This window comes from Notothenia rossii, assembly GCF_949606895.1.
Source record: "Notothenia rossii genome assembly, chromosome: 1".
Taxonomy (NCBI): domain Eukaryota; kingdom Metazoa; phylum Chordata; class Actinopteri; order Perciformes; family Nototheniidae; genus Notothenia; species Notothenia rossii.
In genome coordinates, this window is record NC_136912.1 from 39,456,721 (window position 1) to 39,471,897 (window position 15,177).

General features: G+C 44.3%; 1 protein-coding gene and 1 long non-coding RNA gene across 2 annotated transcripts; both read left to right on the top strand.

Annotated features, from left to right (window-relative positions):
- The first annotated feature begins 3,213 nt into the window (after positions 1–3,213).
- Positions 3,214–5,149, top strand: LOC307020323. Its single transcript, XR_013802838.1, has 2 exons — positions 3,214–3,352; positions 5,018–5,149. It is a non-coding gene; the product is annotated as an uncharacterized lncRNA (long non-coding RNA).
- Positions 5,150–7,255: 2,106 nt separating this feature from the next.
- LOC307032296 (uncharacterized protein) lies at positions 7,256–11,020 on the top strand. Its single transcript, XM_079670170.1, has 4 exons — positions 7,256–7,459; positions 7,717–7,902; positions 8,282–8,450; positions 10,941–11,020. Exons 1-4 carry the CDS (start codon positions 7,291–7,293, stop codon positions 10,969–10,971), a joined length of 555 nt encoding a protein of 184 aa, XP_079526296.1. The 5' UTR covers positions 7,256–7,290; the 3' UTR covers positions 10,972–11,020.
- Positions 11,021–15,177: the final 4,157 nt, after the last annotated feature.

Sequence of the window (15,177 nt, forward strand, 5' to 3'; positions counted from 1 at the left end):
GTACAGAGAGCGCATGAATGTCACTGACTCGCTTGGCAGATGCCAGAGCCAGTAACAGCACTGTCTTCAGTGACAGGTGTTTCATGTCAGTATGGGTATAACATACTCCCGTTACACAAAATGTTGAGGTACTGACATACATCATTTCACTTTCAAAGATTAACATTCTAAACATTTCCTTCAAATGAGAAAAGTGAGAACTATGCTGCTCTATTAATGGAACATCTCTTGATTTATTTAACAAAGTCTTTCAGGTATACAGGTGGCTGTCTCTCGCGCACTGATCGTCTCACCACGGGTGTAGCAGGCAAGTCCGGCAGGACCGGAGTACACAGAATCACTGGCTCAGGAGGTCCTTCTTGCTCGATTGTCACTGGAACCACAGTGTCTCTGTCGGAGTCCAGCACCGGCTCTAAGGGCACGGTGTCTGTCAATCTGGCTCTTACTTGATCCACATGCCGCTTCACGACTTGACCACATCCAATGATCACTGTATATGACACTGGACCTGGTATGAGCTCTCAATGACCGCAGGGATCCATTTAGGTCTATAATGGCGCATTTCCACTGCAGCGGGAAGCCCTGTTTAAGCGTCCTCAAGCGGCCAGGCCAGTTTTTGGTGGCCTTTCCATATAGCGCAGCACCGGCTAGCAGGGGTTCTCAACCTTTTTTGGGCAAGCGCCCCCCTGTCCATTATCCAGGTCTCTTACCGCCCCCCATCAAAAAAAGTAGACTTATTTTCTTCCCTGAATATTAATGTTGACTAATATTCTGTGTTATATCATTTAAAAAGCATGTCACTGAATGCCAAATAATAGATTTGATTTAACTGGGCAGTTGGAATATCATTATCATTAGTTTACCAGAGAGCAGAAAAGCCATGTGAATGTGAATAAAAATGATATTTATGAGTGTTAAACAAACTCAGACAAGAGCAGAGAATACAAACAGACTGCTACGGAACAGCAGCAATTTTACACATGTCCAGTGCAGAACAAACAGTAGGCTACAAAACTGTACATTAGGCCTATAGAACTAACAGGTCGGAAAGGTGTTGCATTTCGGCAAATTGCGGGGGGGGGAAGGTTAGTGTGAGCCCTGCGCTTGGTGGTTTTCCGCCAGTTTCTTCACTGCGGGTTGCAGAGAACTTAGTTTCAGTCGCAGTGCACCTGAGGCCGTCAAGTTCAAGCGATTGCGGTACTTGGACTGCATGTGGAGGACCTGGCTGAATCTCTGCTCCACGAGGTATGTGGTTGGGAAAGCCAGAAGAAGCAGCCTCGCTTTCTCCCAGAGAGCCGGGTAACGCTGAGAGTATTTGACCCACATGTTGTCCCAGCCAGAGGTGCGGAAAATAGCCTGGGCCTCATCGTCACTCTGGATGTCGATGAGATGCTCCTGTATTGCTGGCTCGCATTCCGCCACGTCCGCCTGAAAGGGCTGCACCACCCAGGTGGGAACATTAAGGTCCAAAAGATCTCTGAAGCGGATCTTCAAGTCGGCATTCACCATCCTCAGGTGGTCTGTGTAAATGAGGAGGCACTCATCGGTAAGAGCCTCAGACACCTGCAATGAGTATAACCAGGAAATTGTTATCGGTGCAGAATGTTACCATCCGATTTTAAACTGGTTATTTTATTGCTAATTAGTTTACTAATTGATGTTTCTTTATTCTCATAATACATTCAGAACATAAGTTATTTATACTAACCAGGAACTCAAATATAGTGTTGCATAGAGTAGCCTACATTTATTACATGTATTATTTATTATTATCATTATTTAGTAGCCTAGGCTAGATCACCTTGGTCAACAGCGGGAAATGAGCAAACTGCCTCCTACCTATGCTCTGCCGGTATAGATCCAGCCTTGAGGTGAGACATTGGATGACCGCCTTGCTCTGGATCAGAGTAACTCATTTTCCTTGGAGCTTCAGCGTGACTTCATTCATTTTGCCAAAGAAGTCTGCGAGGTACATGATGTCGCAGCGGCTGGATGACACCTGTTCCCCGAGAGCTGCATCCACCTCCTCCAGGAACTCCACGATGCTGTCAAACAGCTCACAAAAACGAGCAAGGCAGTTTCCTTTTGAGAGCCAACGGACATCAGTGTGGAGAAGAAGACGCTCAAAGGTCTCATCATTTTCCTGACACAGCTGTCGGAACAATCTGTTATTCAGGGCGTGGGCTTTTATTTTGTTTATTGCCTTTACTGCAACATTGAGAGACTCGTGGAGAGGTGGACTTTTAGATTTGGCCACAAGGTTGTGGCGGTGCAAGACACAGTGGACATGCGGGACCTGCTCCTTCAGCAGAGTGGTGAAGCCACGGTACCTGCCAACCATGGAAGGGGCACCGTCAGTAGCACATGCGAGGATTTTGTTGATCGGGATTGACTTCTCCTGTAGCTAAGCATCCAGTGCATTAAAAATGGTCTGGCCCTTGGTGTCTGTGACCAGATATTTGGAAAATAAAAATTCCTCAGCCATCTCCTGACTGTTGGAGGTGCTATAGCGGACATAGGCCATCAACAGAACATTGTTGTCAGAAGTTTTTGTCTCATCCAGCTGAAGGCTGAATGGAGTTTTCCGCAGGATGGCACACAGCTGCTCCTCTGTATCAGCGCCCATTTCATCAATCCTGCGTGCTACGGTGTCATTACTGAGTGGGATGGATTTCAGCACCTGTGTGGGATCACGCTCCATCACAGTAGATATGACCTTTTTGATGGCAGGGAGTACCAACTTCTCTCCGATTGTGAACGGCTGCCCACATTTGGCTATCAGCAAGGAGATGTTATATGACGCTATTAGCCCGCTGTCGGTCTGGGTGGTCTTCCTAGCGAAGAGACTGCTGATGGTGCTCCTACCATGTTTCTCTTTGAGGGCCTGGAAGAACGGACACTCCTTATCTGCCTTATCCGGGTGGATCTTGGTAAGGTGCTCCTTTAAACGTGAGGGTTTCATTCCCTCATTGGAAAATACATGTTCGCAAAGTAAACACATTGGGAGTTGTGCATTGGTAGGAGACGGTATGAAGCCATAGCTAAGATATTCAATAGAGTACTGTCTGCATTTTATCTTTTTCGCGGCCATTTTGCTGATGTGATATGATTTTTGTTGTTTTATGATGCTAATATTTAGGGGGGGGGGTAGTGTCACGATATGGCGGCAAACGCTAGAGGGCCAGCGCCGTAAAGACTGAGAGTTACGTCATCTCCGTTCACTCCAATGGACCACTTTTTTACAGCAACGGCGGATCGTGGAGCCTCTCAATCGTTCCCCGGAAGTTAGCGCCAAGGCTAGCAGAGCTGTAGAGTTGCAGCATAATAGACCGTTCGTGATGGACTTTTAAAGGTAAGAAGAAGTTTAAAGATTTATATTGCGGATATTATCAGTACATCTGATTCAAATTAACATGTGTATTAAAGGATGTCAGTGGATTATCCCTAAATTAGTAGATTTAGGGAACGTTTACAAATAACAGATTAAGCTAAAATAACGGATCAAGTTAGCAACACACGTTGAACAGCCTTTTAATTGTAAATTCCGTTCTCTTAATGTCATTTCGTCCAACGTTGTTGAATTAGAGAAGAGGGGCTTCTAAACGGGATTGTATGCGGGGTTGGAGGGAGTTAAATATTAGATAAATATAATTTATCTATAATACATTTTTGTTGTTTGCGCTCCTCTGGCTGGGTGCTGGCAGGTGGAGGGGCAGTGATGTTAGCTGTTACACACCAGGCTCAAACTTAACACATTGCATCCTTCTTTGCAGTGTCCTTATTCCTGGAAGGGGAATCTGCAATTCCTGCAGAGTTTTGTAACCCGTTGGTCCGCACGCAAAGCAAATTTTTAAAGCCTTCTTAATTGTCTCATTGCTCCATTTCATCCCCTTTGTGGTGAGTCTGCCTAATGCCTGAAGTTGGTCTTTTGAAAACGTTTTCTTATATTTGTTGTCCCTAATTTTCATTGTTTTCTTGAGAGCTGCATTTTCCTTCCTGATTTTTCTTAGTGCAGACTTTGCTTTTTTGGTGATTCCTTCTTGGCTCTTTAATTTTCTCTTTAATTTTTTTAATAGATCTGTTTGACTGGCTGCTGGTTCCCTCGTATGCTGACTGGCTGCTGGTTCCCTTGTATGCTGACTGGCTGCTGGTTCCCTCGTATGCTGACTGGCTGCTGGTTCCCTCGTATGCTGACTGGCTGCTGGTTCCCTCGTATGCTGACTGGCTGCTGGCTGAGTGGGTGGTATCCACCCTCCCTGTCTCTCCTCACTAGCCATGTCCTCTCTTTCTTCACCCTCACTTTCCTTTCTCTCAGTCTCCTCATCCCTTCTTCCCTCAATCTTTGAGACTAATGTAAGTAGAAGACATGGCACTGTAGATTTTCGAACATTTAAAATATTATACCACTTAAAAATAAGAAATATGACTTTTGTTACTAAGAGTTCATACTTATTATACCTGTGTCACCTTTCACACTATAGCTGTGATCATGAGCTATGGGCTTTGTAGATACAGGTCCCGGGGTGAATCGTGGTGCAGGGGCCCTTTTCTTTTTGACCACAGGGCGATGCACGAAGAAGGTGGGTATAGCCTCTGCTCTCAGCCTAGTCTTGCCCTTTTTTGTCTTGACAAACTGGTCTGCATCAAAATGTGCCTGCGTAGTGACTTGAGGTTACTTCACACACAGAAAAACTCAGTTTTGTCTGCCCACATACATATTCCATAGTGGTTGAATACACGGTATTAGGAAACATTTTATACTTACTGGACATGTTATACTCATTACATACTGTATATAAAATATGACCAAGAATGTGAGACAACTTTATAGAAATTCATATCACATCTGTTACTGATGCCATTTGTCATACTTTGTTAAACTCACAAATAATAAAGTTCCATAACTTCAGTTGGGAACAAAGACCACACCTTATCTCCCCAAGGCAATTTCCCATCCAATAGGTGTGCTACATAGGTGTGTATAACCCTTTCTCCTGTCTGTTACTCCCTCTTTCAGCACAAGAACCAGAGGGGGATTCAATGGAGCCTGAATACCTGCACTGAGACCCTCACCCTGCACCCTGATTCTCAACTCTGTGTTTTTCAAGCCTTTCCCTGTTTTTTTGCATTAAACAAAACATTAAGCTTTCCCAATGGTGTGGTTTTCGTTTTGTGAAAAGTGCAAATGCAGTGTTTGTATATAATAACCTCACATATGTTTTTGCTGTTGGTCGTGAAATTGCTCCTGCTGACTTGAGCCAGCCATTTTTTCCTCCGCTCTGTGTCAGTGGGGAAGCCGTACATTTGTACTCCTTTCTCGGAGCGATTTGAGCATCCCCAGGCAGCACAGCAAACCATGGTGGCGACTAGGAGGCAGCACAGCAAAGCAGGACAACAAGGAGGAAAAGGCACAGACAAACTGCATGATATGCTATTCAATGTTTATTGAATTCCATGTATTTGCAATGGATGTTCCTAAAACAACACATTTAACATCATCATCATCATCATCATCATCATCATCATCATCATCATCATCATCATCATCATAATCATCATCATCATCATGCTGCTGCTGCTGCTGCTGCTAGTCCTTTGACAGTCACCTGTCGGTCTCCTGTCCTTTCTGAAAGCCATAGAGATGACATTAGTCATTTAGATAACTTGTGTCCTCAATTACCATGGGATTACTGAAACTACCATGAATTTAAGAAAATGGTAGAAATGAATCTAATCTGAATTTTGAAGCATTCCTTTAGATCCCCTCCCTCTAAATATATCAATAAACATTAGAAAGTGATGCTCCTGACTACCATACAAGTTTAAGAAGATAATATTGGTTTTAAAGAATTCAAAGCTATAAACAGCAACAGGCTCTTTAACCAAGGCACTGTTAGCCTAACATGTAAACTAGTTGTTCACACTAATCCTAATATTATCACTTAATATTAGCAAATTCTATTTTATTTTTTAAAACATATTGATGTAAATACATACACATATCGATTTGTTGTATAAATATTGCAAATCAAAACCTTTATTCACTAATAATTACCAAAAATCGTAGTTCTATCTCCTGTTATCAATGCATTCACATTGCCCGCCATGAACTTCCGGGGAACAATCCTCGTCTACATGAACCACGTGACGATAACCGTTTTTGGACTTCCGCTGTCGTAACTCTTCTATCTATATGGCGCTGTAGAGGGCTAGCTGGTGACATGACAAGACATCGTGCCGGGAGCGGACCGGAAGTCGTTGTAATTTTGAACAAACAGAGCTCTGTGTGGAGCAGCCTGGCTAGCCAGCTCTTCCATGTCGTAGCAGACATAGAAACGGGTATTATTTTCATAAACTGACCACTTAGTTAGAATCTGTTAGTGGAATTTGTCATATCAAAACATATCAAAATTTAACAAAGTGACACAGATTATTAACAGTCGCGATCCCAAAATTACAACGACTTCCGGTCCGCTCCCGGCTGCTTTTTGTAGGGTACGTTCGTAAATGTGCTCAGAGCGCTCCGAGCGTCCCCGTTCCACAGTCCAGAGCGCTGCGCTCTGAGCGCTCACAGCTGGGTGCTCTGGCGGAACAGATGGGTTGTCCGAGCGGACTGATCGTTCGTGCATTTACAAACGTACGCGTAATAACACTGCTGACAGCTGACCAATCGCAAGCAGAGTTGTGGTTTCCTAAAGCAACAAAAGATGCTGACAGCTGCTTTTTGTACAGGAAAAGATGCTGTGGCCAGCGTTTTTCATGACAAAAATACATTATGCGTGAACGCCCCCCAAGAACACCTCAACGCCCCCCTTTCAAAGATATTGCTTCCAGCGCCCCCCGATGTTCTCTGAACGCCCCCTGGGGGGCGGTACCGCCCCCGTTGAGAACCAGTGGGCTAGCGGCTACTTTTTACGGCCCCATAAAATCGTGGTTCTATCAGGCCAGGGCCAGGGCTGAACTAGTGACGTCAACACTCTCGACTGCTGATTGGTCAGAGAGAATCGTCACAAGATCGCGCGTGAGATCATCCCTAGCATCGCATGTATATTTAGAAGCAAGCTTGCAGCATTTTTATACACAGCATTTTTATAAACGGAGGAGCTACAAAAATGGCAACGTCAAAGAAAAGCACACCGTGGTCAACCGAGGAGGTGACGACGTTCCTACATCTCATTGGGGATGATAAAATCCAGCGGGAATGTAAAAGTGTTCCAGGATGTCTCTGCACAGATGTCCCAACGCAGATTTTCGAGGACTTCCCTGCAGTGTAGGGAAAAGCTGAAAAAGATGAAGAGTGAATATCGCCAAGTAAAGGACAACAACAACACGAGTGGTGCGGGTAGGAAATACTGGAAGTGGTTCGATTTGTTGGACCAGATTTACGGCCATAGACCGGCCAACGTTGGGAGGGAGGGAGGCCTGGACTCTGCAACGGCTTTACTGGAGTCCCTGCAAGGTACACTCACTTCTAACAAAGAAGTCTATTTTATCCTTACATTAATGTTCGACAACCCATGCTTTTATGGAGCCCCGAAGAGCTACATAGCTAGCTAAGGCGGATAGCCTAGGCAGATAGCCTTAGCTAGAGCTATTGTTTTCTAACACCATATGTGCCATTGTTTACGTTCAGTTTTTCTTTTATATAGTTGTTGTTGCTATTTAGTATTGTGCTGCAGTAGTTTGTGGAATTAACAAGTAATTTTGCTGTTCTAGATGATTACATTGGGACTAGTGAGGAGGAACATTCCCGAACAATGGGTGATGGCAGTGTTCTGTCCACAACATCGTCATCGAATCCAGGACGGACCCCAACTCGACCACAGACACCAACAGCAGAACAAACTCGACCACAGACCCCAACGCCGAGTGCCAGCTCGACCCCGCAGCGTGTGGTTCTAGGTAAGAAATAGAAATGGCAAAACGACTGGAATTGTGTTTTTTTTTTTTTTAAACCTTGGATCATCCATCGTCAGTGATTAAAATAAGCTATAACACTGTGTGGAAATGCTCTGTTACAAGTAAAGTCTTAGCTAGTATGCAGCTAGTACAGAACTTTGTGTGTCACATCCTATCATATACATATAGTTATATTCATTATCAACAGGCTGGACATAATGTAATTCACTTTCACAATCATTGTAAACATCTAGGGCCAGAACTTTCTTTAGTTCATCCTTACTGTTGTTCTGTTTATACATGTTATTCTTATATCCTTGTGTGACCTGTACCTGTCCTGTGTTATTTCCTTATTGCTAATTATTATCTTATTATCACCCAGGCAAGAGGAAACGAGGAGGAGAGGATCGGGCCCAGCAGGAACTGCACTTGGACTGGGCCAAAGCATCTGCTGAGCGGAGATGGGAGTTGGATGCGGCCTTGAGAAGGGAGGAGGCCGCTCAAGCAGAGACCTTCAACCTAGCCTTCCTGCGCATACTGCCATCAATAAAGTACTTATTTGACTTATCGATTTAGAGAAGATATAAACATACATGAATTTATAAAGCAATAACAAACACCATCAGTTAGGGAAAAGCCCATAAGATAAAAGTTAGTTTTAAGAGATTTAAAGCAAGAAATTGAGTTTGCTAGCTTGAGGTCCTCCTCTAAAACATTATTACATGTTTATTTTGTAATGGTATTAAGAATACATAATACATGTAGTAGAAATTGCTCAATTGTAATACCCTCGTTCTACTAGACTCAAACAACACATTCCTTATATATTTCAAAGACAAGAGAACAAAAGAAGAAACATATAACCCATTCAAGCAAGCTTTTAACATGTCTAGAAGAAAGATTGAGGTTATATTTTAATATATTATTTTATGTTGTGGATACTTTAGCCTCCATCCATGTTTACAATTGTCCACACTATTTTACACTTGCATTTATGAATATAGTTTTGCTGTGTTTTACACTTTAGTATTTATGTTTATAGTTAGCTTTGATGTTCGCTTAATTTATTAGAAAGATTTTCTTTTCATGATCTGATATTTCCTCAAATGTTCTTATTATGGGGCAGTACTTACTGGTGCTTGAAATTCAAATATTTACTAAATATTCAATTCAGATAACAACATTTTTGTTTAAAACATTTGACAAACACATATATATGAAAAAAAAAAGATTTATTTATGTTCAATACAATGAATACAATACAATGCATATTTAGGTATTCAGGTACCACATCAAACCCTCTCTGATGTCAGTGCCCTCCTCCTCTGCACCTTCAGCCAATGTTCTTGTTGTACCACATGTTCTGCTGTCAGCCGTCCAGTGTCTGAGAAGGGTTTTAAGAGCCAGCTTTGCAAGGGATAGGCATTGTCTCCCAGGATGTAATAGCCAGCATTCACCGCACCAATGTCCCTGGTGCAAGGTCGAAAGTAGTTGCCACGACTGGCCAACTCCCACAATGAGGACAGCCTCAAAACCCGAGCGTCATGCAAGCTCCCAGAAATTCCTGCAAACACATTCCATAAATGTCCCTTTCCATCTACAACTCCTTGAAGGATGATGGAGTGCCAGCCTTTCCGGTTGAAATAATCACAGTGGTATTCCTGTGGTGCCAATATGGGTATGTGTGATCCATCAATAGCACCTACACACTGTGGGAGCCCCCACCGGTTCTCAGTGTAGGCAGCCATTTCTGCAAACTTCTCCCGGTCTGGTGAACGAATTAGTTCCGGTACTAACAACGTCTCTGCAGTAGCACAGAAGTCTTGCACACACCGGCACACAGTGGTGTTGCTCACTCCGAAAATATGTCCAATGCTTCTGTACTCTGAGCCGGTAGCAAGCTTCCACAGTGCGATGGACACTCTTCTTTAGAGGTATACACACGCGGAATGTTGTGTCCTGTCTCTCCATCGCTGGCCGGAGTTTGTTGCACAGGTAGGTGTATGTTTCCTCAGACATCCTGAAGTTATCCACCCACTGAGTGTGTGTGAAAGATGGAACAATCACAGACCACCACTCGGTAGCTCGGTCGAGCATCCAAACACATGGTCTGCGGCGACGTAACTTCTGAAATACACAAACAAAAGCGTACATATTTCTAATACGTAAAAGTGGTAGCTACAATTACTTAAATACTTGAAACACTTTGGTCGTATTGTGAGCGTGAGCCTAAACATATGGCTAGTTAGCGAACGTTAGCTTACTGAGTACCGTTGTCGTCTAGTCCTGTTGTAGTCTCTGCAGCGTTGTAGGACTTCCAAAACTCTCTCGTCAGCTTCTTCTGCATCTCGTCTTGCTATACGCAGCCTACTTTGAAACATCACTTTCCTGCTTGCTGTGATCACTTTCCTTCTTGCTGTGATAACAAGCCACACACCAAGAAACAAGTAAACGATCGCTTCCCCATCCTCCATTGTTGTGTGTGTTTTGTGAGTTGTGTCGCATTGAAGATGACGCCACCGCAGTTTTACTCAGCGTCGCTCCGCCCAAAAAGCCGATCGCCCCGCCTACACTGCGTTGCTACCCCAGGTCCTAAACTGTAATGGAAATGCGCCATTTCCACTGCAGCGGGGTAGCCCCGTTTAAGCGTCCCCAAGCGTCCTCGCTCAGGCCTCGGGCTGCCTCGCTGGCCGTCCGAGGCCTGAGTGAGGACGCTTAGGGACGCATAAACGGGGCTACCCCGCTGCAGTGGAAATGTGCCATAAGAGTAGTTTCTGATGAAGACTTTATCCCCAGGTGAGAAACTTCTCAGTTTCCTGTATGTGTCATGGGACTGTTTCTGTTTTAGTTGTTTTTTCCGCACTCTTGTTTTCACATCTGGCAGGAGCAGGTCAAGCGCAGATCTGAGTCTCCTTGACATCATCAACTCTGCAGGCGACAGGCCTGTGGTCGCGTGAGGTGTGATGCGGTAACTGAACAGAAACCTTGACAGTCTAGTTTGCGATGTTTCAACTTTCATCTTTTTCATCCCCCCTTTGAAGGTTTGGACCGCCCTCTCTGCCAGCCCATTAGAACAGGGGTTCCCAAAGTGGGGGTCGCGAGACCCCGACGGGGGGTCGCGAGATGATTTCAGAATCCTCTGAATATTTTTTAAAATATTTTTTTAAATATATATATATATATTTTTTAAATAATAATAATAATAATAATTTGTATTATTAATAATAATAATAACGTGTGCATAGAAATGTTGTATTATGTAAGTCTGTTTAATAGGTAAGCGGGACAAATAAAGGAATTTTGATTCTGACAGATTTACGACAGTATCATTTGCAGCTCAAAGGTCACTTTACAGCACCACAGTAAATATCACATACGTAAAACACACATCAACTACTAGTATATTTCTTCTGAACAGCTCTTTACATTTTTCAAAATAAAACGTTGGTTAATACCAACTAGTGAGAAGGCAGACAGGCCAGCGGAGAAGGCAGCGGAGGAGAGTGGAGAGCCGCCATCACAAAGGCCGTCGACTTCTTGCATGGGAAGCGGAGGAGGAGGAGGAGGAGACGACGACGACGACGACGACGACCGTAAGGCCGTCCATAAGCAGTCAGACCAGCCTTCATCCAAGTGTCACAAGTATCGAGAGGAATACATCCAGTAGGGATTTAAATGCCTCATTATAAATGAAACACAACATCCCCATAGTGTGCAATGAGGTTCTTGCACATGAGAGCTTAAAGCCCGTAAAAATGCTCAGACATTTGAAAACGAAGCAACCGGCTCTTGCTACTAAAGCAGCAGATTATTTCCGCCGAAAGCGGAGAGAATTGCAAGGCCAAAAGAAAGTCATAACTAACCAAACCACAATCCCTACCAAGGCTCAAAGGGCATCATATGAGGTGGCATATTTGATTGTACAGGCAAAAAAGCCACACACAATCGGGGAAACCCTAATTAAACCTGCTGCTATCGCAATGAGTAGAGCAATGCATGGGGATAAGTTACAGGCACGGGAGCTGGAAGCAGTGCCGCTGTTTGACGGGACCATATCCCAGCGCATCACGGACATGGCCCAGGACATCAAGTGTCAGCTGATTGACAGAGTGAAGAAAGGGAAATATGCTTTGCAGTGAGACGAATCCACAGATGTGTCAAACTCTGCCCAATGGCTTGTTTTCGTCAGATACACTTTTGATGGAAAACTTAATGAGGACATGCTGATTTGAACCCCGCTGGAGCTAAAGTGCACAGGCGAGGACATTTTTACAAAACTTGACAACAAAATAAAAGAAGAGGGACTGTCTTGGGATGAGTGCATCGGTGTGTGTACAGATGTGTACACACGTTTTTTTCAGTCACCACGTGATAGTGGGGGCTCGCCAGTCTCTGGCACTGTTATTTTGGAGGTCGCGGGCTGAAAAGTTTGGGAACCCTTGCATTAGAAGAAGGGTGAAACGATGCCGACCTCACATGGTTGATGCCATTTTGTTTCATGAAAGTCTCAAAAATTAAGCACTTGTAAAACAGGTTCCGTTGTCTGACACCAACATTTTTGGCAGTCCAAAAACACTGAAACTCTGACGCAGCTCTTCAATGGTCACCTGTGATGTAGCTGACTTCACTGGATAAATATCCATCCATTTTGAGTGAGCGTCCACTATCAGTAGAAACATCTCTCCCAGGAAAGGACCTGCATAGTCCACATGAATTCTCGTCCAGGGAGACTCCGGCCACTTCCAGGGATGTAATGGTGCTGATGGTGGTGACTTGTGGTGCTTTTGGCCCTCCTCACAAGACTGCACTTCCTTTTATACATCCTGGTCCATCCCGGGCCACCATACATAAGATCTAGCCAGACCTTTCATCTTTGACATGCCGGAATGTGTTTGCTGCAGTACTTTCAATATATTTTCCCTGCCTTTGTTTGGTACGACGACTCTGGCTCCCCAGAGCACGCAGCCATCCCTCACACTCAGTTCCTCTCTCCTCTGATGATACGGCTTGAGAGGAGCCTCAGTCACTGAAGGCCATTCCGACAGGACATAAACATGAACTTGAAAAAAATATTACATTCATAGCTGACTGTCCAGTGTTTTATTTTGGCTGTGTCCACGAGTGTGTCATCCAGAAGATCAATCATGAGCACTTGTTCTGCGGTCTCACTCTCTCGCACATCTTCCGACAGCGGCAGTCTGCTTAATGCGTCCGCATTAGCGTTGTTTTTTCCTGGTTTGTACACAATGTGATACTCAGGTGCACCGCCCATCTCTGAACTCTAGGGGAACCCATCTGCGGAATGGGTTTCTTTTCGTTGAAGAGAGAGATCAGTGGCTTGTGATCTGTATTGATGGTGAAAGTTCGACCATACAAGTACTTGTGGAATTTCTTGATTCCAAATATAACTGCTTAGCCTTCTTTGTCTAGCTGTGAGTAATTCTTTTCAGCAGGCGCTAGGGTACGCGACATGAACACCAAAGGACATTCAGTTCCATCGTCCATTACGTGTGATAAAACAGCGCCCACCCCATAAGGTGACGCATCACATGACATAATTAACTCTCGGTCAGCAGAGTAATGCACCAACACTTCTGCTGAGTTTAACAGGGCCTTTGATGATTTAAAAGCCTCTTCCTGTTTCTTTTGCCATGTCCATCGCACATCTTGTCGCAGGAGCTCATGCAGTGGTGCCAATAGTGTAGCTAAGTTTGTCTGACATTTGTTGTAGTAATTTAGCAAACCTAAGTACGACTTGAGTTCAGTAACATTTGTGGGTTTGGGAACCTCCATGATGGCTTTGACTTTCTTTTTCCACAGGGTGAAGTCCCTGTGCGTCCACTCGATGTCCCAGATATTCCACTTCCTCTTCCAGGAAAGTACACTTGCTCCTTCTCAGACGCAATCCTGCCTCCTCCAGCTTTGCCAACACTGTCTCGAGGTTCTGCAGATGGTCTTCCTCATCCACATCGCTCACCAGGATGTCATCTAAATACACTGTCACACAAGGAATGCCTCGCAGGAGACCCTCCATTCTCCTCTGAAATATAGCTGGGGCTGATGCTACTCCAAAAGGCAGTCTGTTGTATGTGAATAAGCCTCTGTGCGTATTCACTGTTAAGTATGTCTTTGATTCATTATCCATGAGTATTTGCTGGTATGCATGACTCATGTCCAACTTTGTGAACTGTTTTCCTCCTGTCAGTGCTGCAAACAGATCTTCCATTTGGGGTATGGGGTATTGTTGAAGTGAGGAAACTGTATTTAAAGTGAGCTTGTAGTCTCCACATAGCCTTACTGTGCCAACAGGCTTCAGTATTGGAACCACTGGTGCTGCCCATTCTGCATGTTTAACAGGTGAGATGACTCCTTCTTTCAACAATCTGTCTATTTCTTCATCTACTTTGGTGCGCATGGCGTACGGGACAGACCTTGGAAGGAAGAAACGAGGGACTGTATCAGCCTTTACATGGATGGTAGCTTTCATACCTTTCACTGTGCCAAGCTCCTCTTTGAAAACATTTTCATGTTTGCTCAGTACTTACTGCAGCGATTTGTCCTCTTTCTTCAGGTGTTTCAGGACTCGGGGTTTGTGTCTGAGCTTGATTTCATTCCAACTCAGCCTCTTCCCAGCAGGCTGGGGCCGTCCCCTTTAACCACAATGAGGGGCAGGTACCGCCTTTGATGTTTGTATTTCACTTTGGCAATGGCAGCTCCGACCACATTAACAGGGTCACCTGTATAAGACTCGATGTGGATTTTGGTTGGACTCAAACATGGACTTTTTGTGTCTTTCCATAGTCTTTGAAATGTCTGTTCATTCCTTATTGTGAGACTACAGCCAGTGTCTATCTCAAAGTTAACAAGCTTACTATCCAGCTTCACTTCAACCATGTATGGGTCTACTCGTCTCAGGTGCACTTCACTCATGCGTCCAAATCGGAACCTCATCTTATTCAGTAAGAATGTATCTTCTTCTGAGCTATCACTTTGGCTCTGTTGCTCTTGTACTTTATGAGAACGGTGATATGTGTTTTGGCTCCTTTCTTTCTTTGGGTCTGCATTTTTGTTGCTGTTTCCATTCTGTGTAGATCTACTACGACAAGCTCTGGCAATGTGTCCTATATTACCACATGCATGACATTTCTATTGTTTAAACTTACAGTCTGCTGCTTCATGCTTGGTTCCCTTGCATCTGTAACACTCTTTGGTAGGTTCTCTGTGTGCATAAGCCTCCTGTGGCTTTTTATCCATTTTGAAGCATTTAGCTGTGGCCCC

What these genes read in the sequence shown, in the direction of transcription:
- LOC307032296 (XM_079670170.1), top strand. Translation starts at nt 7,291, where the DNA reads ATGAAGAGTGAATATCGCCAAGTAAAGGACAACAACAACACGAGTGGT. An exon ending in TTTACTGGAGTCCCTGCAAG is followed by an intron (nt 7,460 to 7,716) that starts GTACACTCACTT and finishes TTGCTGTTCTAG; the next exon opens with ATGATTACATTGGGACTAGT. An exon ending in CGCATACTGCCATCAATAAA is followed by an intron (nt 8,451 to 10,940) that starts GTACTTATTTGA and finishes CCCCCTTTGAAG; the next exon opens with GTTTGGACCGCCCTCTCTGC.